We start from the raw sequence: 27,731 nt of genomic DNA on the forward strand, positions 1-27,731 counted from the left end.
TATCTACAGGTGGTTGGTCTTCCTCAGTGTTCATGTCACTGCCCTTTGTTATTTCTTTTTATTCTCTATGGGGATCCTGATCGAAATTAAGCTCCGCCCAAAAACCTCACTGCGCACCAACCATGGTGGATTTTCCGGTGCCTCTTTCGGAGTTCAACTACTTTGGTCCCAGAAATCTCTTTTCAGTGCTTTTGTGGTCAGGTTTTCAAAGACAATCTCTTTTTTGTGGGTTTAACTTTTTCTCTGGTTTAGTCCTTCCTTGAAGGATCATTTCATGAAGTCCAAACTCCTTTTAAGGCCAACCTTCTTGAGGTATGTCCATGGTTATTTTGTCAGTTGGTGGGGAGCGAGTATTACCTACTTGTAGATGTAATCTTGTCCTAGGCAGTGTGCATGAGTTTGTGCTCTCTTGCGTTGGAGCCCTCTTACCGGCTTGAAGGTTGGTTCTGCTCCTCCATGTTGACATCTAGATTGAAAAATCAGTCTTACCTTACTATCCCAAAACTGGAGTCATCAAAGTCTTCCCCATAGGCACCCGGAAGGGACTTAAGACTAATTGTTCCATTAATGCGAAGTGCACCTAGTTGTGTATCCTGCCGGTGCAGAACGTTTTTCCAGCACTGAAAAGCCTTATGCATTTAACACTTACCTTCACTGTGGCACCTCAATAAACAAACTACAGACCCTATGAAAGGCTGACCAAAAGAATCAAGCATTACAAATTGGACCTAGTTCAAAGGGAGTATTTACTACGACTTCCACCCAAGTAAGTGATTCTTAAATTCTGCTCTCTGGATACTTGATAAAAACTTGAAGTTGAGAATGTTTCCCTGCAGCATCTAGGACTACGGGACTGATTTATTGCTTTCCTTACAACTCCAGTATTCAGCTTCTCGACACAGCACGCTGGAAACAGCTCTGAACCCGAAAGCAGGAAAGTGAATCAAAAGTGTTGTCTGCGTCCTGGTGCACTGAGTTTTGGGGACATGATCACAAGTAATTTGCTGCATGCTTCCAACAGACGGAAAGGCTTTGAAGAAACAAAGTTTAATATTAGAAACCCAACACTAGATGGCAGGAGAGTGGACAGCACACGATCTGCAGTAACACATGCTCAAACCATCCCTTACGGACTAGAAAAGCCATGCCCACCTCATGGTTATTGATATTATGACAATTGGAAGTCATTTATAGTTTGGCATCTTTGAAGTACCCATGAGGCAATATGCTGCTATTTTTGGGAGACACTTCACTGAATCAAGCTTGCCACATGTCCCTTTGATCTTAATCATGCAACTGCAGGAAGTTCAGAAAAGGGCAGGCATCCTTTAAATTTGGAGAACCGTTTACCCCTCTCCTTCTTACCTGCCCTCCATGTCCACACATTTCCTATTGGCCGACAAGATCTCCTCCTCTTCCTTCTGAATGCGAGCCTCTAGCGACGTATCATAACTGTTGTTGGGTGAATGGCTGATCACGGTTGTGTCCCTAGAAACAAAAGAGAGCATTGGTAAGAAAAGCAAAGACATTTAAACTTAAGGCAAGGTCCTTGCTGTCTGTCTGTTATATCCTAAATGAAGGAGGACAGTCTGTAAAAGCTGCTGAGCACAATCACTGGAAGGGGTCATAAACCTGAGCATGTCAATCTAGAATAATTTTAAAACCTACTGTTACAAGAGCATTTCCTTGCGTCTTGATTACGTGAATGGCCCACGTTTTGGTTTAAAAAAAAAAAATCCTTCAACATCTTCGGACACGGAATTTCTTAGGGGAACTAAAAAAGCAGATTAGGAGGTTTATGCATACCTAGCACACAACCCCATATGCTAAAAGGAATCTGGTTCCCAGTGTAGTACACGGGTTGCCACAGGCTGGCAGCCCAACCAAACCAGTGAAAGGGTGCCAGGATGTATAATCTTGATTTTGTCTCTCAAGACACTTAGGGCCGTATTTAGATTTTGGCAGGTGGGATACTCCGTAACATATGTGACAGAGATCACGTCTGCCGTATTGCTAGTGCCATAGGATATAATGCACTTGTAGTAAGGCAGTCGGGATCTCTGTCACATTTGTGATGAAGTGTCCCATCCGCCAAGATCTAAATCAGACCCTTAGTGTGTTTGGCAGCTCCTAAACAGGCTAATATGCAGGATAGAAATAAAGTCACATCTGTACCAGATAACCTCTCTATCTTATTACATAATGAGCCCTTCAGCTCAGAATAAGTGTGGTTGCCCAAATGTAACCACCAAAATTATAAAAAGCGTCAGATGTGGAAAATAATAATACTTTAGAACACATAGTAAATGGATTTCGACAATCAAAAGAGATGCATTGGTTGCTGAACCGAGAGATAAAGGTATCCACCCCCCGATAGCGGAGAAAGCTTGTGTCTTATTTATCTGCACAAAACTGCAGTCAACAGAAAAGATTACTGCCCGACAATGGCATGAAAAAGTGTTTGCGCTTATGATGTTAACAAGTTGTCACCAGCTTACTTACTTCTTGTTCCGTGCAAGGAAAAGGCCATTACTTTCCGACTGGGCTGGCAACAGCCAAGTCTGTAAAATACCTGGCAATATAGCGTTTCATTATAGTCAATAGCTAAATAACAGACAAATTCTACGAAGGGTTTTAACTCTAGGGCGAACAATTCCATTGTGATATGGATGCTGCAAAAGCATACAAATGAAATCCATTTTTGACAACCCAGAGCCAGTCTGCGACGCAGAGCACATACTACAGGACCAGTGGAATGGTACACTCCGACGCAGCTCTAATACTGTAAGCATACACTGGTCGCCAACGTATGGATCTCGCTGTGTGGCCGGTCCAAATCTGGTCTAAGGCATCAGTGCCACATTTCCACAGGTGTCTAGAGGTCAGTGCACACACCTCAAGTTGAGAGGGGAGCAAGGACGAACCAGGACGGAAGATAAGGACTTTAGACATGGCAAATGGACTTCACTAGGATATTGGGTGGAAGATTAATTACCCCTAAAGTTTCCAGACCTGGGGAACTTCACATCAAAGACCAAGTGCTTTATCAACCAGACTTAGAGGCTTTAACAAGGAGTCCTTAATGTTGATAGCGGGCCCCTACAGACCTTCGTACAAGTCAGGGTACTATATTGTATTGTAATTTCATTTATATAGTGCTTACTACGCCTGACGAGGCGTCAAAGCGATTTTTCGGCGAGTAGCACGCTACTCCGGAACCCATAAAGGATTAGTGTTGAATTAGCATAGTGAATTATGAAAGTAATTTGAGTGGTGGATAGGTTAGTCAGTTATTTGTAATCAAAAGGATAGCGGAGGGATAGAAGAGGGAAAAGAAACATTTATATAGCGCCCGTTACCCTTGAGGGGATGTTGAAGCGCTTTTTTGATGAATAGTATGCTACTCCCGAACCCATAAAGGATTAGTGTTGAATTAGTATAGTGAAATATGAAAGTAATTTGAGTCGTGGACATGTTAGTAAGTTATTTGGATTCAGAAGGATAGCGGAGGGATAGTACTGGCACCCTCGAACCCACTCAGTCGCAAGCACTCTGCGAAGCCCACTGTGCCTCCAATAGATCTCCTGGATGAAATCCATGAGATGGTGGTGATATGAAGTAAACTCAATCCATTAAAACAGAAATAATTAACTCCGGAGACTATATTTCCCACAAAACCAGCACATCTGTCGCGTTGATTCTCGATCAACCTTCCTACCACTGCAACAATACCATCCGTCTGTTCTACAGCCTTTCGAAGACTCACCTGTCAGCAAAGGGAAATAAAATTTTCCACATCTTGGATAGGAGGATCTGGAATCCCTGCTTCTTTCATTACTAATCCTCTGTTTCAAGAAATAGTCAACATGCAAGTGTTCCAGCCCTTTGACTTCCATTTCCTTCTCTCATGTGACAATCTAGTGCCATGAAACCTTGTAATTTACCAAAGTGCTGAAAATTGTGATCTGGGCCTGGTGCAAATCAGGCACAGAGAACTGCTTTGGGCAGAGAATGCATGTCTTTAAACTAGGTTTGAGCTGGAAAGGTTAATCAGAGTACAAGATGCTAAAGTGAAAACAAATAGCAAAGAAAAGATAATGTTTTGTCTTCACAGTGTCATATGTAGCTCAAGACTCATCAGCAGGAAGAGGAGGTCAGTTTCTCAAGAGGGCTGCACATGAAGCTCTATCACGAAAAAAGGAGACCGGGTGCACACAGGTCAGAAAACCATACTGAGGCACGAAGACGCATCGCTGGAAGCACATGGGAGATGTGAAAACGTAGGCTTCCTGCAGAAGTAATTCAGTCCCACAACTACGTAACATGATGTAGGAGAGTAGGATCTGCTTCTTATAGTTACCCCCACTTTTTGCTGATGTATCACTGATTTCGACTTAGTCTGACTGGGATTATGCTATCCAGGACCCCAGTCTAGCTGCTTTCTCCTCTAAATTGATTGCATGTACTTTAGGTACACTCCAGATTGGATTCTGGGGTACCCTTAGAAGTCCCTAGTATATGGTATACTATGTACACAGGGCCTAGGTACCCCAGAGGCCTCCCAGGGGCTGCAGCATGTTTTGTGCCACCCCTGAGAGGCCATTCAAAATGACACCACAGGTCTGCTACTGCAGCCTGTGTAAGGTGGTGCATGCACCCCTTACTTAGATATAGGTTCACTATATATCAGTCACCCCTATGGCACGCCTTATCAATCCTAAAGGCAGGGTGCTGGATTTTATGTGAGAGGGTGCACCTGCATGAGCAGAGCCCCTCTGCAGCCTTCGGAACCGAGGCAGCCAACCATATATATTTAAGTGCATTGTAACCTCGCAGTAAATGCTAACTTTAAAACGGCTGCATAGAAACATGTCGTGTTTGGTGTCAAACACCTTGGGATCATACCTCCCCGCCAGTAACTCGCGGAGGAGGTATGATTCCACCCTCCTAAAGGAACATATGTGACACACCGGGCTACCAGATACCAGCTTTCTCGACCTGGGCAGAAAATGGATGCTGCCAGCCACAGACAAGAGTCTGCCTTCCTGCTGCTGAGCCAAGCTCGAGCAGGGGAAGGCTTGACAATAGGTTTCCTGTCCCAGGGAGGTGTGACCACCTCCCAGACAGGCTTTAGTGTATTAGGGATGGGTGGGTGCACTCAGAGTGCTTTGAAGTCTGCACTGGGTGTACATTTGGTGTCCCTGTGCATAGTCCAGCTCAAACCGGTTGCAGGAGCTATTTGCTCCTGCTCTGGCGCGAAACTGGACAAAGGACATGGGTGTAGCCACCCCTCTGACCTGACCCTCCCATAGGTGGGTCCCCAGAGTTTGTCCCACCCATTCCTTGGGTATAAAGTAGGAATCCCTGACTACAGGACTTTAGATTTTACCTGGACTAAACTCTGCTACAGAAACCAAGGACTTAGACGATCTGCACAACACTGGATAATCTCCCTTGGAGTAAAGGAATTACTCCCCTGCAAGGCAGGCACCTAAACGCATCTGACCGGTTTGCATCTCCCGAGCTCCTGAGGACTCTTAAGATTTCTGTAACAGGAGGTGGGTTCCCGAGGTCTCGGAGGTTGATCTGCGCTCTCAGCAATTCTGAGGCCCGTATCCCTTGTGGGGACCGTGCAACCCGAACCCCTGTGCACCGCGTATTTTTGCAGCAGCATATGCTTTTTGGCGATCCCGGAGGCTGTGCTTTGGGTTATTTCTAGTCCTGACCCCGAGCAGTAATCCCACCTAAAATTTCCGGCCTACACTCCATGAGCGTTCGGTGGGCTGGTATTTTGTGACTCAGCTCGAGGTCTCTTCGCGATCCCTGGTCCGTTGGCCTGTGGGTCCCTGTGAAGGTAACTTTGACTTTCCATGGGCTTTCCTGGTTGCTCCAGACGTGCCCTGAATCTCCATAGCTTGGAGAGTCCCCAGGACCTTGATGGTCCTCACCGAAGCATCTTTCCTCTGCCATCGTGGGTTGCAGTTGCCAAGTCTTGTTGGTGTTCAATCCAGACACTGACCCCCCCAGCACTCGGCATCCTTCGTGGGACAGCTCATCTCCGGACTTTGGTCGTCGTAGACGTCTCCTGGTCCCGGTGGCTGCACCTCTTCTCACCTTAAAACACCAGACATCGGTGGGCATTCGTCTACCGTACCCCTGGTCACTGTGAAGTGACCCACTCTCTGTCCCCGCTGCTTTCAGGTTCTTCTCACCTCGGATCCAGGCTTGGATTCCACCGGACACTTCATCTTCCCGGCAGCAGCACTTTTCCGCATCACTAAGGGTTGTTTGGACTGGTACAAGGTGCCCACTTTAATTAGTGGTCAGCATATACCAGGCCAACTTCTCACACATGATACCCCAAAGTAGCAAATGGGAGCCAAGTCGACATAGCGCGGTAGGCAACAGCTGGAGGTGAAGGACCATAGGACTGTTCACTGCACTGATTCAAGTTCGTACTCCCTTTACTCAGATTGTAAATTATCACGTAAAACCTGCTAGAATAACACCGCGGGGTCGCATTACCTTCCAGGCAGTTTGTTCCTACTCGTCTGCAGAAAAATACTGTACCTTTTTTATGGTCTGGCTTGACAGCGCAGTTTTCAACAGACAATTATGTGAGCATCACTAGAGAGTGGCTTTGGCACCACCCACATGTTGGAGGCCAGGAGAAAATGTTTTGATTGGGTAAAAAGTTCTGTGCTTCCACAAAAAAGTGTTTGCCCTCCACAGCAGTGATCATTTAGTTAATTTATCCAGCTGTGTAAGCTTTCAGGGGTACACACAAGACATTGGAATGCTATTAAAGTGTCTTAGATAACTACATAATGTATATTGTTTTTCTCTAGCAGCAGCACAGATTGGAGCAGGTCAGTCATTAATCGACATGGATTTTTTGCTCTGGCTTGACAATGCAACTGTCATATGACATTTTAACCTACACCAATATTATTTCACAGTTCTTTGCTTCCACATAAATATCTATTTCCACGCTATTTACTTGTAATAATTGGTCCACGTTACCATACAATATCCCTTTAAAGCCAGACCTATTGGTACTGCCAATGCTTGTTTACCACTGGAATGACCCACTGGCTTTGTACGGCTCACGCAGAAGTGGGCTTGTACTCCGGCGCGATCTATTCTAGCCGCTCAGTCATCATAGGTCTGGCGCAGCACACTGGATATTGTGCAAGATGCCCATAAAGAGCCAGTGTTAGGCTGTGCTACAAGAACCGAGGAGGCATTTATCTATCATGTGCTGGAGGGGTGCATGCAACAAGCTCGCCCTGACCCGGTTCAGTGAGAAGACTCCAAAGTATGGCATCACAGTCCTGCTGCGTGATGTCCTTTACACAGCGGAGCACTGTTCCTGCATGGTAAACAGAGTGTAACACACAAGAATTTCTGCGAAATGTGATCTGGTTCCCAAGGATAAATCTCAGAGCAGGAGGCCACATAAACAGAGCGGAAGGCTGGCTGGCCACGACTGTCCTCAGCCCCACCAAGACGTTCCTTGGATGGTGCCCGGTTACCACCCTCAGGCTGCCTGTGAATCTGTCACCACACTGTGCTGCCCAATAGTATGCAGAACATGTTGGGATGCAGGGAGAATTTCAATAGTCCAAAAGTGGTGAACTGGCAGCACCTTTCAACTAACTGTTCATTCAGGTGGCCTTCAATGCGTAAGAGTGTTACAAATGAGGCGGGGCACGCTATGAAGGTTCACCCACAAAGACAGCCGCCTTTTAGGAATGATCCTGGCCTTTCACCCATGCAATTAGTCAACTTTAGTTCTTCAGTGTAACATCGCATGAGTTTTCACTAACAGTAAACTTAATGAAACCTGCGAGAAGAGGACAAACATTTTTTTTTAAATTATAGTTGGGCAACGCAAACGGAACAGACTTAGGTTAGTGACTAAAACCTTTTGGAATATTCCGTGCTGATCTTCAGTGTGGCACCAGGAAGATTCATTTTTAGAATTCGGTTTTCCTTTCAAGCAGTAAACAATTTGGCCTGGAATAGATCCCTGAAAGGTGAACTAAGTCATACCATAAAAAGGCCTGAATCCAAAAAGAACTAAAACATTAAGTTCTACAATAAAAGCCTATTTTATTTATAGAAAATAAATACATTTCAACAAAACGGGGCATAGGGCAATAGCCCTGATGCAACGGAACAACAACAGAAGACACCCTACTGAGAAAAAATGGGGAAGGTAACAAGCAGGGAAAATGGAGAAGTAGCGACGGGACTACCGATGAGCATACAAGGGCCACCAGGTAACAAATTGAGAGGTCACAGGGAAAGGAGGTGAAAGGAGAGGGTGCATATACTTACTCAACCAAAAGGAAAGTGATATCAGTCATACAATGTGTTTGGTAAACATGGTAATGTATGCTATCTTAAAAGGCAATAAAACAAAGGGAAAGTGATGCAACACCCAACCTTCATGCCATATGAACACTCCCAATATATTTCACTCATCCACCTTTAAACTGCAAGGGCTGCAAATTAACACGCGAAGACGCTAAATAGTAGTATCTCATACATGGTTGTTTAAATATCATCCAGACTAGACAGGGCGTGGCTCATTGACCTAACGAAGAGCAAAATCTAGGCGAGGTTTAAAAAGAGCATGTCAATCTACACAAACGTATTCTATGTAAATTTATTTCCTTACATTTTTATTAGGGATGACCTGAAAACTTAAACACTAGGAGATGATGGACGGAGTGCTGAAACTTTTCAGTCACTCACCCCCAGTCACAGATCCGGGTTGAATCCATCATAGTTCTTTAGCTCACTTCGCCACCTCAGTTCAGACCCAGCCATATGCAAATCAGTCTTGACCCTATTCCTCATGGTGATAATCCAGCCAGAACTGCCGAGCCAGGTCTTCCCTGGGACTGGTTTCGGGCTAATACCCTTAATCAGCCAGGCTACCTTAAATCTAGTGGCAAAGTGAGCAAGGGATCCAAGTCTGGGCATACCCTGCCAACTTAAGGAGAACAAAGCAAACACAAGGAGATGGACAGAGTGCTGAAACTTTTCAGACACTCACCCCCACTGGATTCAAGCTAGCCTGGCTGATGAGGGGTGTTAACCCGAAACCGGTCCCAGGATGCTTGTTTCCGTTCCAGGAAAGACCTGGCTTGGCAGTTCGGACTGTGATGTCCAATGAGGTTCATGGTCAAGACTGATTTTCATATAGCAGAGTCTGAACTGGAGTGGTGAAGTGAGCTCTTGAACTATGATGGATTCAACCCAGATCTGTGACTGGGGGGTGAGTGTCGGAAGAGTTTCAGAGCTCTTTGTATTCGGAGGGTTCAAAAGCACAGCCTTACAGAAACTTGCAAAAGTGACCAGGTGTAACGGCAGAACACTGGGGCAGTAAGGTGTCAAAGACCCATAATGAAACAACCACTGACCTTATTAATTCTTTTTGACAAAGCATCGAGCTAGCCCCAAGAAGCAGTGGGGCACCTAGTAAAGATCAAACATGTTGTCCTGGGTATTACTGAGACTGGATCAGAAGCACCAGCACGTGATTGAGGGGGCTTGAGGAGGTGGTAAGACCTAACACAAATGTATATTTTGAGATACTGGGAGACTATAGTGAGGATTTGCAACGTCCAACGTTTATAAGTCAAGATTCAGCTCTTGTGTGATTACTGTTATACTTGGAGCTGATCTATGACTTTTAAAGGAATCTCAAAAACTTCCAGGAGTACTCTTTGAAACTACACTACTCTTCGATTAGCAGCAATAACACAACGTGCAAAACTGCTACATACAGAGATTAGCTATGAAGAATATTCTCCGCATGTACATGCAACTGAAATGTGTTACAGCACAGATCGTTTTTATGCCCCTAAACAGAAATAATTTCACGCATCGAGAAGCGTCTTCCTCTATACCCAATTAAGTATGAGGACGTTTCATTCCCTTGCAAAGACATTTACTCGGTCTTTTGACAGAGTATATATGCATGCATGCTTGCATTTCCAGGGAAATTACATGAAAAAATTACTGTGAATGCCCAAAGACTGCGAGTTGTGGGACGTTCACTTTATTTTTCAGTGCTACTCCCACGGACTATCAAGGAATACAAAACATGATGGATGAAATGCTTGAATTGATCTCAGTCACTGGTAATTACTTGGGCCGCATCCCAGTCCATCATTATTTTGCACACCTTGCCACCTCTGTTTGGACCCAGCTATATGCAAATCAGTCTTAACGCTGCTCCAATGAGAACAGTTGAGCCCGAAGAACAAGTTACTTACCTTCGGTAACGCTTTTTCTGGTGGATACAGTATCTGCCTGTGGATTCCTCACCTTGTGAATATCCCCTGCGCCAGCAACATTCGGAAACTTTTGAGCAGTCCACGCCGATGGGGTCGACGACGACGTCACAGAGACACGGCTCCGCTCGCGACTCCGCTGACGTCACCGGCTCCATAAGAAGACCTCGTCAGCGTGATGACGTCAGTTCCGCCCCTTTTTTCCGTGCCTTCGAGGCACACGGATGGACTGACAGCAATATATATATACACAGTATACACAGTACACAATATGCAGATCAACACACACAGTGTGGAGAATAAATAACAAAGCACAAGAAATAACATAATGCCTTTGACAGTAATAAACACATTTGAAACACCATCAATAGAAATACAGGCATAGAATTACAGGTATAGAAGGATGGACAACGGGGAGGCGGGTGGGTCAGTGAGGAATCCACAGGCAGATACTGTATCCACCAGAAAAAGCGTTACCGAAGGTAAGTAACTTGTTCTTCTGATGGATACATCTGCCAGTGGATACCTCACCTTGTGAATAGATTCCACAGCAGTCCCCACTCCCGGAGGAGGGTGTCCACCCTTCTATACCAGAAAGTCCTGCAGGACGGATTGCGCAAAATGTCCGTCCCTCCTCACCTTGGTGTCTAAGCAATAATGTTTTGCGAAGGTGTGGCGGGAGGCCCAAGTTGCCGCCCTACAAATGTCCTCCACAGGAACACCCCTAGACAAAGCAGACGTGGAAGACTTTGCTCTAGTGGAATGAGCCCTCAAACCTTCCAGAGGTTCCTTACCAGCCAGGGAGTAGCAAATCTTGATGCACAAGACAATCCACCTGGAAAGGGTGCGCTTGTGCACCGCTCGACCTTTCCTGCAGCCAGCAAAGCCCACGAAGAGCTGGTCATCAACTCTGATGTCCTTTGTTCTGTCCAGGTAAAAGAACACCGCCCTCTTAGGGTCCAAGCAGTGAAGTCTCTCCTCCTCCTTGGAAGGGTGAGGGGGAGGATAGAAGGTAGGGAGGGTAATGGATTGCCCCAGATGGAAAGGAGTTACCACCTTAGGCAAAAACGCAGCCCTGGTCCTGAGTACCATTCGTTCAGCATGCACAGTCAAGAATGGGGGTTTTGGGGGGAGGAGCCTAGCGCGCAACCAAGATGGCCGCGTAGGTGCGAGGCTCCCGAGGACCTCCGCGACCTCCTACGACTATCCTGAAATTATCCTGTCCCAGATGAGGGGACTGTGTTGGTGAGCCTGAGCTGAGGTGGCACCCGTTTCCCGCTTCCAAATCGGACCCCGGACACCGGCGTGAGCACCGATTGAGGTTTGCGGCCTTCTCCTCGCCGAACCCCGGATTTGAGCTGTGGGGCGATCCAGTGACAAAGTGAACAACAGCGGCAGGCAGGGCTTGGCGACTCGCGTACCCCGCACTTTCACTTTCGCACCCCCCTTGCTGTCTCTGCGAGGTTGGGTCGCGGGGCTTTGTGTGTTGGTGTGGCCTCGTTGGGAGACCCTGCCTGCCCGCCGGCTGTGATCCACCCCGCAGATCTGAGGTGGCCCCCCCCCCCCCCCCTGCCTGCCCTTCACGACGTGGCTGGTGCGACCGGGAGACTGGGACCATGGCCACGAAACAAGATGGTGACCGGGCAAAGATAAAATCGACCCGGCGTGGAGCAGTCCATCTGTCCAACAGCATGGACCGCTATACCCTCCAGAAGGGATCTCCCGAGGTGCCACGCAGGTCCCCTGAGGGCCCTACTGATGCCCCCGATCGGCCCACGGATCTGACTCTGCGGGATGTCATGGGCGCCATCGCCGAGATGAAGGCCTCGGTGGGCCAGCGTTTCGATACACTGGCGCAGAAGATCGACTCGGTCCTCGTGGATGTTGGCCTGGTAAGGGCCGATCTTTCCAAAACCAACGACCGGGTCGATTCTTTGGCCCACACCGCATCGGGCCTTACGACAGATGTGGCGGCCCTACAAACGGAGGTGCGCCGGCTTAGTCAGGCGAGTGCGCTGATGGATCGCCGCCTGGAGGACTCCGAGAGTCGGGCCCGGAGGAACAACATCCGCATCATCGGGGTGCCTGAGGGACGTGAGGAGGCGGCGGCGGACCTCTTCGTGGAAGACCTGATTGTTACCCATCTCCAGCCACGGGGGCTGAGTAAATTTTTCGCTGTGGAGAGGGCCCACAGGGTTCCCGGGGGAAGGCCTAAGGTCGGAGCCCCTCCGAGACCTCTCATTGCCCGGATTTTCAATTTTCGGGACAGAGACGCTATCCTGCAATCCTCCAGACTGCAGGGACCGGTTAGACTTGAAAATATGGACGTTAATTTTTATCCTGATTTCACCCCAGCGGTCCAGAAGCAGAGACTGAGCTTCCTCGGTGTCAAACGCCGTCTTCGGGACCTAAACCTCAAATACGCCATGCTTTTCCCAGCTAAGCTGCGAGTGGAGGTGGATGGTCGCACGCACTTTTTTGATCGTCCCGAAGCGGCCGGGGACTGGCTGGATACTCTGTCTGGGGATCGGGATCGGGGGGGGCGGGGGGGGAGCGGTGGGGGGAGAGGGCTCGCCGGGTCAGGACTGAGGGACTAATATTAGGCCTCGCTCGGGACGAAAATGATGCCACTTTTGACCATGCGTCTGATCGTGTAAGTTCCCCTCCTATGGAGGTTGTGTAGGGTCTCTTGGGGGTTCTCCCTCCTCCTCTGGGGGTCTAGTTAGTTTAACTATCTACGGGGCGACAGGCACACTGCACGTTGGGGGGGCTGTTTGGGCTCATGCAGGGGTGCAGGGAGGGGGGAGTTCTGTTGGGGTGGGTGGGCAGGGATGGGGTGTTGTTCGTTTTTATCACAAGGCAAACTTATTTTTGTGTTGGTTCTAAGGTGCTCTCGGGGGGACGAATGATGGCTTCTGTGTATGATGGGGGGTAGGGAATTAACTTTGTTGTCTTGGAACGTTAATGGACTGGGGGACAGGATCAAACGAGGTGTGGTCCTGCAGTTTTTGAAGCGACTCTCGCCCGATGTAGTCTTTCTGCAGGAGACACACCTTATTGGCAATTCCTTCTGTGCCATGAATCGGCGTGGCTACCGCCTAGTGGCCCACTCGGGCTTCACGTCAGGCTCAAGGGGTGTGGGCATCATGGTAAAGAACTCGCTCCCGTTGGAAATTGATGAGGTGCTCCACGATGATAGGGGACGTTACACTGTCTTGGTGGGGAGAATGGAGGGCAAAGTGGTTGTCTTAGTGTCAGTATACGTCCCACCGGGGCTGCAGTCGACCACCTTTGCAGACCTGGGGCGCCTCCTCCTTGGCCTTCCGGGGGGGCTTCTGGTGGTGGGGGGGGATTTCAATGCAGTGGTTTCTGGGACTGTGGATCGTCACCCCCCTAGGGACCTCCCCCGGGCACAGGCGTGGCTATCCGGCCTCTTGGATACACTGGGATGGGTGGACTGCTGGCGCTTAAAACATCCCACGCAGCTGCAGTACACTTTCCACTCGGGGGCCCATGGTAGTCTCTCACGGCTTGATTATGTCCTTGTCCCGGCGGCCTATGTCGGGAGGGTGGGAGAGGTGCGCCATTTGGCACGGGGTATCTCGGATCACTCCCCGCTCCTGTTACATTTCGATGTCTTTCCGAGGGGTGAGGGTAGGGTAGTCCCAATCTATTCCTGGTACCTGCGCGACCCCACCATTCGCGCTGACTTGATTAAATCCCTGCAGTGATATTTTGATGAGAATGTGGGGTCCGTGCCTTCGGCTATCTCCCTGTGGGAGGCCTTCAAGACAGTACTCAGAGGGGAGGCCCTATCCCTTATTTCCCACGCCCGGAGGCGCGAGCGGGAGGAGGTGACCCGGGTGGAGGCTGAAATAGCCGAGTTGGAGGGTAATCTAGAAGGTGGGGTGACGGATGCTGCACTACATGTCCTCCAACTCAAGCAAGCGGCCTATAGGGCCCTCGTCACGGAGGCGGCCAGGGGCCTCAGTAGAGAGCAACAGGGGCGACTGTATGATGTGGGTGATAAGGCTGGTAAACTGATAGCGTGGTTGGACAAAAAGGAGAGAGCGAATCGTGTGGTCCCGCTGATTGAGAAAACGGATGGTGTGTGTGTAACTGAGCCAGAAGAAATTGTCTCCTGTTTCGCGGATTATTTCCGCGAGGTGTATTCCCCGGTCTCTTCCTGCTCTGAAGAGGATTCCCGTGCCCTGCTCAGGGATATCGCGCTGCCGTCCCTTTCTGGGGAGGACAGGGTGTCGCTGGACGCCGCTCCCACCTCCGACGAAATCGCCCTCGCCATACGCTCGGTCGCTTCTGGCAAGGCCATGGGCCCGAATGGTATCCCTATCGAGTTGTACAAGTTGCGACCGGATACACTGGCGCCCCACCTCCGTGCAATGTTCCTGGCGGCCCACTCGCTGGGCTCCCTCCCGCTGGACCAGCGTCTGGCTACAATCGTGGTGATCCACAAGGAAGGGAGACCTCGGGACCGGGTTACATCCTATCGGCCTATCTCGCTACTGAATGCGGAGCCCAAAATTCTCGCCAAGATGCTGGCCAATCGGCTGGTCGGCGTGGTGGGCGATCTGGTTCATCAGGACCGGTCCGGCTTTATTCCCCATCGCAACACAGCCCTTAACCTGCGGCGTTTGCATGGGGTGCTCGCACGTGTCCCATTCATACGGGAACCGGCCATTTTGGCGTCCTTAGACGCCACCATGGCGTTTGATACGCTTGAGTGGCCATACATCTGGGCGATGCTTGCGAAGTTTGGATTTGGCCCAGGGTTCATCAGTTGGGTCAAATTGTTGTATTCGGGCCCATTGGCGCAGGTGGTGGTGAACGGAAGAGTATCGGCCCCGTTCGAGCTGGGCCGGGGCACGCGACAGGGCTGCCCCTTGTCGCCACTCCTGTTTGCGCTTGCCTTGGAGCCCCTGGCGGAGTGGCTGCGGTGGCATCCCTCTATCCGTGGTCTCCGCTGGACCCCCGAGTATGAGGACCGCGTGTCCCTATACGCTGATGACATCCTCTTGTACCTAGCCTCCCCACGTAAATCACTAATAGTACTGGTTGATGTTTTACATTCATTCGGTCGCAACTCCGGCCTTGTCATCAACTGGGCTAAATCATGTGTGTATGTGCTCTCTGGGGAGGCTCCCATCCTCCCGCGGGGCTGTCTGATTCAGATCGCCTCGCGGGGGTTCAGGTACCTGGGTGTCTTCATTACTCTGGACCCGGAGGCCCGCTACGAACGGAACTTGCTTCCCCCCCTCCAGCGCCTGAAGGAGGACGTCGCACGCTGGCGGCGCCTGCCGCTTTCGCCGCTCGGCCGGGCGGCATTGTTCAAGATGATGTCGTTGCCACGCTTCCTGTACGCTTTGCAGAACACTATGGACTTAGTCCCGGCGCGCTACTTCCGTGAGGTGGAGAGTCTGCAACGCCGCCTGTTCTGGGACGGGAAGCCGCGTATTGCCCTGGCGAAGTTGACGCTCCCATGGTATGACCGGGGGATTGCCCTCCCGGATATTAAACGGTACTATTGGGCCTCCCAGCTAGCTGCAATTAACCATGGCCTATACGGGCCCGCCTTAAACCCGGCATTCGAAATGGACAAGATGCTTCTGCCAGGTGGCGACTACAATCGAGCGCTTTATTCTAGCGCGCCAGACGCTCGTCTGACGGGCCCCACGCGTGTCATGGTGCAAGTGTGGCACGCGGCCAATGCAGCTATGGGGTGGAAGGACCGTTTGACCCGGGCGTCACCACTATACGCGTCTGAGCGGTTGGGCTCCCTGTGGACCTCTAAGGGCTTTGAGAAGTGGGACATAATAGGCATTAGTAAAGTGGGGGATCTCTGGACGAGGGGAGGATTTAAAACGTTCGAGATGCTGCAGACGGAATTTCAGTTGCAGGGCAGTGAATACTTTCGGTATTTGCAGGTCCGTCATGCGCTGGGCTCCGTCTTTTCGGAAGTTGCCTCCATCCCGGAATATTCCCCCCTGGAGGATAGAATGCTGGATGGGCACGTCCCGGACAGCACGATCTCACTGATATACAAAAAGCTGATTAACGACCGCTCGGGCCTGTTGACTGCCCTTCGTGCGGCTTGGGTTGCCGACGGGCTGGAGTTGGACGACGAGGACTGGACCTCCGCGGTGGCCTCCCCGAAGGAGGTGGCCATACCGGCTCGCCTTCGCTTCGTCCAGCTCAAGATACTCCACCGGGTCTACATGACGGGGCCAAAGCTTCTGCGTATGGGCTATGCTGGAGATGGGTTGTGTAAGCGTGGGTGTGGTGCTTTGGGGACCTTTCTGCATATTTTGTGGGAGTGCCCGGAGGTGGAAGGGTTCTGGCGTGGTGTACATGAGGTGCTGCGACTGGTTACGCATGTGGCGCTGTTGCCTGAAGCGAGGAGATGCCTGTTGAATGTGTGGGAACCGACTGATTACTCGGCGCCGCAGACGTGGTGGGTGACTCTGGGATATATGATAGCCAAGCGTGATATTGCTCAACTGTGGGGATCCCAGAGGCCCCCGACGGACTCGGCCTGGAAAGAACACATGGACTGGTGCATGTTTCGAGAAAAGGTGGTGTATGTGGCGAGGGGTAAGCCTGGGACATGGGTGAAAGTATGGGGCCCCTGGAACGCCTACCGCGGGGGTATCTGTGCACCACCGTTGCTGCCTGATACCTGGCCAGCCCCGTCCCCTTAGCCGACTCATTCCCCCGGTACCGGGCATTGGGTTCCCCCAGTCCTCGCTCTGCTCTCTTCCCCCTCTTTAGACTCCTGTGGATAGTTGGGATCCCCCCTCTAGGGGAGCACGTGCTGCTATTTCCGATTGTGGGTTGCCTTGTGGGTGTGGTTTTTCTTGTTGTTCTTAATTTAAAATGAAACCGTATAGTGGGGTCTGGCTGATGTGGCTTTTGACGTTGTTACCTCCTGAGCATGCTCCTCCGCAACACCACGTGTTTTATAAATGTATGTCGTATGCTCCTGTCATTGCTAGCGGCCGGCCGGAAGGTTGTAGGCCCATACTTGTATATTCTTGAGACTTGTAATAAACGGTTTCAAAAAAAAAAAAAAAAAAATGGGGGTTTTGAACTTAGAGCTTGAAGCTCACTTACCCTCCTTGCCGAGGTGATTGCAATGAGGAATACCGTCTTAAAAGACAACAGCCTCAAGGGACATTTGTGTAAGGGCTCGAAAGGAGAACCCTTAAGATAAGTTAATACCAGGTTTAAGTCCCATTGAGGCATAATAAAAAGAGTTGGAGGAAACTTGTTTGTAAGGCCCTTTATAAAACGAAGAACAATAGGTGACTAGAATAATGACGGCTGATCCGGCAAACAAAGGAAAGCCGACAAAGCCGATAAATATCCTTTACAGTAGCCACAGCAAAGCCTTGCTGAGCAAGTGAAGGGGCAAACTGTAGAATGTTAGACAAACGAGCCTTCAAGGGATCAATGGACCTCTCTCCGCACCAAAGCACAAATTTAGACCACCTATATGGAGTAAATAGATTTGGTGGAGTGTCGCCTGGCCGATAAAATAACATCCACCACATCTGGCGGGAGAGAGAAAGAATTCAGGTTGCCCCGTTCAATCTCCAGGCATGAAGGTGTAAGCTCTGGAGGTGGGGGTGTAGAACCTGCCCCTCCGACTGCGAGAGGCGGTCTGCCCTCAGAGGGAGACGGAGCGGAGGGCACGAGGAGAGGTGGAGAAGATCTGTGTACCACACCCTTCTTGGCCAATCCGGGGCGACCAATATGACTTGGGCCCGGTCTTGGCGAATCTTCCTCAGAACCCGAGGAATCAAGGGTATGGGAGGAAACGCGTAAAGGAGTAGTGAGCCCCAACTCAACTGAAACGTGTCCCCTAACGCTCCCTGCATCGGATACTGGAGACTGCAGAATGACGGGCAGTGAGCATTCTCGTGAGTGGCGAACAGGTCCACCCGAGGAGTTCCCCACATCCGGAAGACGTGACGAACCACCTCCGGATGAAGCCTCCACTCTTGATCGGCGGAGAACTGCCGACTGAGACTGTCCGCACGTACGTTCAGAACCACGGCCAGATGATTTGCCATCAGACAAATCTGATGGTCCTGAGCCCAGGACCATAGACGCAGGGCCTCTCTGCAGAGACAAAGAGACCCCACTCCTCCCTGTTTGTTTATATACCACATCGCGGTCGTGTTGTCCGTCAGGACTTGAACAGATTGACCGCAAAGGGAAGGGAGAAAGGCCTTGAGCGCCAAACGTATCGCCCGTAACTCCAGAAGGTTGATATGAAGCAACCTTTCCTCTAGAGACCAAAGACCCTTGATCTCCAGATCCCCCAGATGAGCACCCCACCCTAAGGTGGAAGCATCCGTTATCACCGTGGCCACCGATGGAGGTAGATGGAAGGGCTTCCCTTGGGACAGATTGCCCTCCGCGCTCCACCAAGATAGTTCCGCTGCAGCTTCTCCGGAGATCCTCACAGACTCCCTGAGATCTCCTTTGTGCTGATACCACTGCTTGCGGAGGCACCACTGGAGCGCCCTCATGTGCCAGCATGCATGGTTGACCAACAGGATGCAGGAGGCGAACAGACCGAGCAGGCGAAGGACCTTCAGAACTGGAACGACCGCTCTGTTGTAAAATAAAGGAATCATTTCCTGTATGTCGAGAATCCTTTGAGGAGGAGGGAATGCTCGACAAACAGTAGTGTCCAGTACCGCACCTATGAACAGGTTGCGCTGAGAGGGCACCAGGTGAGATTTGGGCACGTTGATCGAAAAACCTAATTTGTACAACAGCTGAGATGTACCCTGCAGATGACGCAGCACCTTCTCCGACGACTCCGCCTTGATCAGCCAGTCGTCTAAATAAGGGAAAACCGAGACCCCCGACCTTCTGAGATGGGCTGCCACCACCGCCATCACCTTCGTGAAGACCCGAGGTGCCGAAGTAAGACCAAACGGGAGTACCGCAAACTGATAATGTTGCGACCCTACCGTAAACCGGAGATACTTCCTGTGCGACTTCAGGATGGGGATGTGAAAGTACGCATCCTGCAAGTCGAGCGACACCATCCAGTCCTCCTGATTCAGCGCCTGAAGAACCTGCGCAAGGGTGAGCATCTTGAACGTCTCCTGTTTCAGGTAAAAGTTCAGGATCCTGAGGTCCAATATCGGACGTAACCTGCCGTCCTTTTTCGGAATCAGGAAATACCGGGAGTAGCATCCCTGACCCCTTTCCTGCTCTGGAACCACCTCTATCGCACCTTTCTGAAACAACTTCAGGACTTCCTCCTGCAGGAGAAGACGATGGTCCTCCGAACAAGCCCCTTGACAAGGAGGGTAATTTGGAGGGAATTCCCGAAAGGGAAGGGCGTACCCATTTTCTACAAGATCCAGAACCCAGAGATCTGTAGTTACAGATTCCCAATCTTGTAGAAAATGGGTAAGCCGGCCCCCCACAGGACCAGCATGATCCGGAATGTCGAATCTAGGGCTGCTTTGCGGTGGTGGGAGGGGCAGAGGAGGAGGAAGAGGAGGAGGAGAGTTGACGGCCACGTGAGCGACCCCTAATTCTTCCTCTGTATCCCTTGGACAAACAGCCTTGCTGTTGTTACTGCTGCTGTTGCTGGGTCGGTCTATAACAGCGAAAAGTCGCCCTTCCAAAGCCCCTATATCTTTTGAAAGATCCTCTCGGCTGGGATTGAAGGCCCAATAACCTAGCCGTAGCCTTACTCTCCTTGAAACGTTCGAGACCTGCATCCGCCTTCTTCCCGAACAAACCAGACCCATCAAAAGGCAAGTCTAATAAAGTCGCCTGCACATCAGAGGAGAATTCAGAGGACTTTAGCCATGCACCCCTCCTGGTGGCAACAGAAGACCCCATGACTCTGGCAACTGAGTCTGCTGTGTCCAGTCCACTTTGAATGACTTGGCGTGCAGCCGCCTGGGCATCAGTCAGAACTTCATTGAAGCCGGCCCTATCCTCCTCCGATAGCTTTGGTGCCAACTTCTTCGCCGAGTCCATGAGCGCATGGATATAGCGCCCCAACAAACACGTCGCATTTGTTGACTTAAGAGCCATACTGGCCGATGAAAAGACCTTTTTGGCCGATTGGTCCACCTTTTTGGCCTCTCTGTCTCCTGGAACCTGAGGAAAGGCCCCCTTTGATCTTCCCGAACAAGCCGCCTGAACCACCAAGCTCTCAGGCGAAGGGTGCGAAGTTAAAAATTCAGGATCCCCTGGAGCCACTCTATATTTCCTTGCGACTGCCCTGGAGACCGCAGGAGCTGAAAAAGGCTTGCGCCATACCTCTAGCACAGGTTCCATAATAGCCTCATTAAAGGGTAACAAAGGCTCCGAGACTGCAGTTGGCGAATGCAGCACCTCAGTTAGAATGTTGGACCTGAACTCCGTGGTTGGTAACTGAAGGTCTAACAACTCCGCAGCTTTTCTGATGACCGCATGATACGGTGCTGCATCTTTAGAGGGCTCATCTGATGGTGGAGTGATTTCCCACTCTGGAGACAAATCCAGTCCACTTGCCTCCTTCAGCTCCTCAAACGCCTCATCAGATTCAACTAACTCTCCCTCTTCAGCTTCTTCCAAAAGAAAGCGTCTCTCATCCACCACTCTCTGTGCTTCCCTTCTGGAACGAATCCGTACCAGCGGCGTCGGCGGCGCTGTGTTCGAATCCGACAGCGCCGGCAGCGGCGACGAGCGCGGATCCGCAGGTGCAGCCGGCGTCGAACGAAGTCGAGTCGGCGCCGGTGAAGAGGGAAGTGGCGTCGATGTTCTCGGCGCCGGTAGCTGCCAAGACGGCGTCGCCGGAAAGAATGGCATGAATGGAGCTTCAGGGTAGACCTGCGGCACTCCCAAATTGAAAGCCATCGGACCCACAGGTGCACCAGAGGTATACATGGCCCTTGAAAACACCCCGTACATGGCATTAAGATAATGCGTGGGGTCCTGACCTGGACCAGGGAATGCAGGATACTGGTCAGGCATCACCGGACTCTGGCCTGGCGGCGCCGACGGTGGTACAAGCGGCGTCACAGTCTCACTCGGAGCCTGAAGATCCTCATCCGGGGCCGGAGACGGAGCCGGAGAATCAGCTGGAGCCGGAGATGGAACCGGCGTCGGAGATGGAACCGGCGTCGGAGATGACACCGGCACCGGAGATGCAGCCGGAGCCGGCGAAGTCACCGGAGAAGAAGGAGCTGGAGGTGAAGTCGGGACCGGAGAAGGAGACACTGACTCTCTCAGACGTCGAGTAGGCGACTTCGGAGCCGAACCTTTATTTCTCGAAGCATGCCCCGAAGTCGATTTGGACGCCGACCTCGACCTGGATCCAGACCTCCTCCTTCCTCTTTTTTCCTTCTTCTTCATCCGAGCGATGAATAGCTTCGCCTCTCTCTCCTTGAGAGCCTTCGACCTCATCTTGCGGCAGCTGGAACAACCGTCCACAGCGTGGTCGGATGAAAGACACCAAACACAGTCTTCGTGTGGGTCGGTAATAGACATGTGCTTGCCACACTCTCGACAGGGCTTGAAACCAGACTTCCTTGTCGACATCTTCGAAGACAGACAGATATATTCCAGAAAATACACAAAGTAACAGGTAAAGCTACTAGTAACGATTCCCGAAATCCGTTGGCGTCGTCGGCGCGGAAAAAAGGGAACTGACGTCATCACGCCGACGAGGTCTTCTTATGGAGCCGGTGACGTCAGCGGAGTCGCGAGCGGAGCCGTGTCTCGGTGACGTCGTCGTCGACCCCATCGGTGTGGACTGCTACAAAAGTTTCCGAATGTTGCTGGCGCAGGGGATATTCACAAGGTGAGGAATCCACTGGCAGATGTATCCATCAGAACTGTCAAGCAAGGCCCACCCTGAAACCGAACACAAGCAATCCAGGACCGGTTTCGACCTGGTTATGGGCTCATTAGCTGGATATAGCTCGGTTCCAGTGACAGTGTGCACAGGACCCACGCCTGGGCATAACCTTTCCACTTAGGGCAACATATGAAAGCATACAAAAGGTGATGGATGGAATGCTTGAATTAATCTCAGCCACTGGTAATTACTCGGGTCGCATCCCAATCCTTCGTTATTTTGCACACCATGACACCTCGTCCCCACCCTTCTTCAAGCGCCTTGAGACCCTCTGGGTATGTAGCGTGCTATATAAATTTATTGACTTGACTTGACCTCAGTTTGGACCCAGCTATATGGAAAGCACAGTCAGCCCGAACTGCTAAGCCAGGCCCTCCCTAAATCGCAACACAAGCAAAGCACTGACTACACATAATTTCACTCCATCTTTAAAATTGCAAACCAAGCAATTCTGCTACACTACCAACTGACATATTTACAAGTGCGCTTCACAAACGTAGAATTGTGCTAATTCCGATTATGTGAATCAGGATGTTGAATTTACATTGATAAACTGCTGTTTTTCCTCACCAAAATGGAACTAAAGTGTGAAAAAGCTTTTATGAAGAGGGACCCCAAGTGAATGCAGAGAATTACACGATTTATATTAAGTATTCAAGCCAAGATTAGTTCTCCAAGTTCCAAAATCAGTAAATCATTAACATTTGGTCTTCTCCCCGCAAAAGCATGGGCAGTAGGTCAGAAGCTGATAAATCTACTGGACTGAAGATGTAACACAGCTTTTGTAGCAAATACACCTGCCAAAGAGTAGGTGGGCTGAGAAAAGGTACTCAACACACAGGCTACCAAGATAGTTAGGTGATAATTATTTCAATTACCACATACGCTGGTCAACTGGAGTGGCCAAATAACGGACTTATCTTGGACAAATTAAACCAACTGAGCCCAGACTCGGCACATGAACGTGTAGGTTGTTACCCAATAGTGTCATTCTCATCTGAGCATGACTGATCGAGCCTGTAGCAGTTGTCCTGTTGTGTATCACAACACCCTGTTTCAGAACACACCGTGCACCCTGGAACAGACTGATGTCTCTGTGCACACACCTATAAATAGTTTGTGGTTTTGCATGCCACACCGTGAGATCAAACTGTAAAGTAAGTCTTACTGGACTATCATAATGACATCCATTCTGGAGCACCTCCAATCAAAAGGTGCTTTGAACAACCCCCGAATCCTGCCCACGGTAGATCACAGCTTCCATTTACCAATGTTCAAAGTATGCTTCCTTTAGACCAAAATGGCTACCAGGAAGCATTGCTGTCAACCTTTCGACCTAGGGGTTGTTTCGGTTAGTAGCCAGAAGTTGTCGGCCTGAGTGGTGAGAATAGCCCAACCTGCATGCCAGGGATCGGCTCACAGTGGATAAAAAGACAGTCAGGGTTTTTGCTAGACAAAGAAAACATTCTGAAAATAATTTCTTAAATACTGAACGCAGCCAATGAGACAACAGTAGGGCTCGGTTTCTTGAGGAAGGTCTCAAACATGCCTTTTTAGGCCTTCGGGTTCATGTTTAAGGTGGGAAGGGACCATGGGCTTGAACCACTCCTTTTGGGAGATTTAACTATAAAAACGATATATTAAAAAACAAATAAAAAAGCGAGCTTACTGATGAAGAAACCTATGGTGGCTTGAACATTAACAACCAAAAATATATGCATTGCCTATGAAAAGATGCCATCCGTGAAAGAATGCATGTTTTTTTGTTTACTTTGTAAAACAGAATATTATATGAGCAGTGGGGAAGCAAGGTTATTACAAAAAATATATATATATATCAGTTAACACTTTAAAAATACTGCACAAAATAAAAAATGAAAATACATTTGAAGTTTTTTTAATTAAAATAGAGGAGATGGTAACCTCATTACAAAGCACTGGTTAATTACAGCCATGTGTAAAAGAACTAAACCAAAGAACAAGTACGGGGCTACCACTAAGCAGAGGAACCAACCTGGTTAGCGACCACCTGAGCCCACCTCCCCCATGTGCACTGTGCAAAGGTCCATTCACCTCTGTGTCGCCACGGTCGCAGCCGCATCCAGTGCAAACTGTCTCATGACGCTCTCTTCCAGGTACTTCTGCTCCCACTTGGTCATGTCGGCCTCCATAGCTAAGATCTTTTCCTCTTTTTCCCTGAGGAGTTCCATTAGTGCCGTTGCATTGTATTCGGAGACGCTGGTCGACTGAGACGAACCCTGGCGCTGTATCAAAGCACAAAGAAGTTAGTGTTTCAGCAGTGAAAGAATCCCAGGTGAGAGCAGAGACCGTGTATCATTTCCTCCCAATGAGACGCCCCTGCATCCAGAGACACAACAATGGGTCACAGGGATGGTTGTCTCGAGCCTTACTTCAAATCTGGGGTTTTTGCCACAATCAGTCAACATTTCCACAGGAAATGTAACCGGAGTACATCGAAGGAATGGTACTGAATCTCCTATTGTCTCCAATGCTCAGGTGTACAGAGGCACGTTCAATAGGCGTGCCGCAGGTGGTGGTCACTTAATCCACCGCGCTATAAAGCAGTGGCCGCTAAAGTAAGATATATGTGAAAAAAAGGAATCTCTAGGGTCCAGGCACCACAGAAAAGCCTAAAAAACAACAACAAAAAGCACTAAACTATTATAGTTGGCTTTCATGACTGCAGCAGAAATGGTTGCCTAACCTTTGCAAGAACTATATTTGTAATGCTGATGCTTTGTGTAAAATTCTAAATATTAGCCTTTTAAGATGTGTACATTGGTCGGACCCTATCCTTTGACAAATGCCTATGCAATGCTCACCCCTGTTAAAAATCCTTTCAGTGACCGCACACCCGCCAGAGCAATCTAATATTTATTGTTTTACTGGTTTTTAATGCTTTCTACCCCCAAAAACTTCAAGTGTCCTCTGCAGTGTTATGACCAAACTGTGAACATATTGGGAACTGCTAGCCAGAGATATAAAGGAGAAGCACACAAGAGAAAAAACATTTCTGATGCTTTGGCTACTTTATTTAATAATGGCAGCCTCCCGCAGGCACTGAAGTCGGGAAGCAAATTTAGCTGACCACTGCCTCTTAAAACAACATACAGTACATGACTTTATGAGATGGTGCTTGAGCTTCATTTAACACCATGTATGAATCACTGCAGAGGATGTGAAACAAAAGGTCAGAAAAATAGATATTGACTGAACCAAACCCAAAGACCTTTTGACACCTCACACGTTCAGTAAAAGCATACCTCAAAGACCCTTATTCCCTAAACTCTGACTTGGCTTTTTTCACCTTCAATCTACATAGAAAAGAAGATTGGTGCTAAAACTGCTCAATGAATCCTAGGGAATGGCCATTTAGAATACAATTTCACAAATAGATTGAACACACAAATAGTAATCACCTACAATAAAAATCTAATTGTGTATGAATTAATTAAATTGCGCAGATTTCTGGCTGTGATGTTTTATTCGTGATATACTTTGGATTTGCTCTGGTCTGTGGGGAGATGGCAACACCCTTCTAAAACATAATGATGAAGTTATGTTTCCAGGAAAAAAGAGATCTACCAAAGTCATCAAAAGGGTTTCCTTCTTTTACTAAAGATTAAACCACCACAATGCCAGAAAACACACCGTCCCCATCCAGTCTATGCAACCCATTCTTAAGGGAAGCGAGAGGTTTACTACAGAAAGACAAGACCTCAGCGGCCCGGCTGTCCTACCTGCTGCATCCGTAGGGACTCCAGCTCCCGCTCCAACCGGGTTCGGAGCTTGTGCTCGAGCTGCTCCCGCTTCTCACAGGCTGCCTGCAGTTGCACCAGGGCTTGCTGCATCTTTTCCACCTTCTCCACATACACCTGCTTCTTCTTCAGCTGGAAGGGTTGTGGACAATACAAATGAAGAATGTGTGAGGGTTTTCTTGAATATGAACGAGTACTGAGGAATGTCGAGAAATACAATGTGGACTTCTGCGCTTCCAACAGTAACACAAGCAGCACATGGCTGATTCAGAAAAGAAAGAAACCTCAGCATGTGTCGACCTAATACCATGAGTAGCAAGCATTTACGATTTAAAAAAAAAACCAGATATATAAAACAGAGAGGTAACATGTCGCAGGTTACGCAAGTTCAAAAATCAGCCATCACCGTAGACCGATCAATCAATCAATCGCATTTATAACTCACCCGTAAGGGTCTCAAGGCGCGGGGGGGGGGGAAGAGGTCAGCGTTTGAAGAGCCAGGTCTTGAGCTGCCTTCTGAAGGGGAGGTGGTCTTGTATGGCGCGAAGGTGGCTGGGAAGAGATTTCCAGGTCTTCGCTGCTAGGTAAGAGAAAGACCTGCCTCCGGCGGTGGCTTTGCGAATGCGAGGTACGGCTGCCAGGGCTTGTCCGCTTGAGCGTAGGGTGCGAGGAGGAGTGTAGAAGGAGACGCGGTGGTTAATGAGTTTTGGTCCGAGGTTGTGCAGGGCTTTGTGTGCGTGGGTGAGGAGTCTGAAGGTGATCCTCTTGTTGACTGGGAGCCAGTGGAGTTTCTTCAGGTGTCCGGAGATGTGGTGGTGGCGGGGTATGTTCAGGATGAGTCGTGCGGCCGCGTTCTGGATTCGTTGAAGTTTCCTCTGCAGCTTGGTGGTGATGCCGGCGTACAGAGTGTTCCCATAGTCCAAGCGACTGGTGACGAGGGCGTGGGTGACGGTCTTCCTGGTATCGGTGGGGATCCAGCGGAAGATCTTGCGGAGCATGCGGAGAGTGTTGAAGCATGCCGAGGTCACCACGTTGACCTGTCTGGTCATGGAGAGGGATGAGTCCAGGATGAAGCCGAGGTTGCGTGCGTGGTCGGTGGGTTGGGGAGTGCTTCCTAGGGCGGGGGGCCACCAGGAGTCGTCCCAGGCGGTGGGTGTAGGGCCGAGGATGAGGACCTCCGTCTTCTCTGTGTTCAGTTTAAGCCGGCTGTCTGTCATCCAGTTCGCTACTTCCTTCATGCCTTCGTGTAGTCTGGTTCTTGCAGAGGTGGGGTTGTTGGTGAGGGATAGGATGAGCTGGGTGTCGTCTGCGTAGGATATGAGGTTGAGTCCGTGTTTACGTGCGATGTTCGCCAGGGGGGTCATGTAGATGTTGAAGAGGGTGGGGCTGAGGGAGGATCCTTGGGGGACGCCGCAGATGATCTCCGTAGCTGTGGATCTGAAGGGGGGGAGGGGGGGGAGGCGGACTCTCTGAGTTCTTCCGGAGAGGAAGGAGATGATCCATTCCAGGGCCTTGCCTCTGATGCCGGCGTTGTTGAGGCGACGTGTCAGGGTACGGTGGCAGACCGTGTCGAATGCTGCAGAGAGGTCCAGGAGTATGAGGGCCACGGTTTCTCCTTTGTCGGTCAGGGATCTGATGTCGTCCGTGGCTGCGATGAGGGCGGTCTCGGTGCTGTGGTTAGCTCTGAAGCCGAACTGTGAGGGGTCGAGTGAGTCGTTGGTTTCCAGGGCGGTGGTGAGTTGA

General features: G+C 49.9%; 1 protein-coding gene across 2 annotated transcripts in view; it reads right to left on the reverse strand.

Moving 5' to 3' along the window:
• AMOT (angiomotin) overlaps window positions 1-27,731 on the reverse strand; it is a 260,974-nt gene that overhangs the window by 50,631 nt on the left and 182,612 nt on the right. For both annotated transcript variants that reach the window (XM_085608217.1, XM_085608219.1), the window contains exons 8-10: window positions 25,971-26,120; window positions 24,283-24,473; window positions 1,366-1,488 (exon numbers count right to left, since the gene is read on the reverse strand). In XM_085608217.1, coding sequence (XP_085464343.1) covers window positions 1,366-1,488; window positions 24,283-24,473; window positions 25,971-26,120 — 464 coding nt within the window. The remainder of the gene's footprint in view (window positions 1-1,365; window positions 1,489-24,282; window positions 24,474-25,970; window positions 26,121-27,731) is intronic.

This window comes from Triturus cristatus, chromosome 5_2 (genome assembly GCF_964204655.1).
Source record: "Triturus cristatus chromosome 5_2, aTriCri1.1, whole genome shotgun sequence".
NCBI classification, from domain to species: Eukaryota; Metazoa; Chordata; class Amphibia; order Caudata; family Salamandridae; genus Triturus; species Triturus cristatus.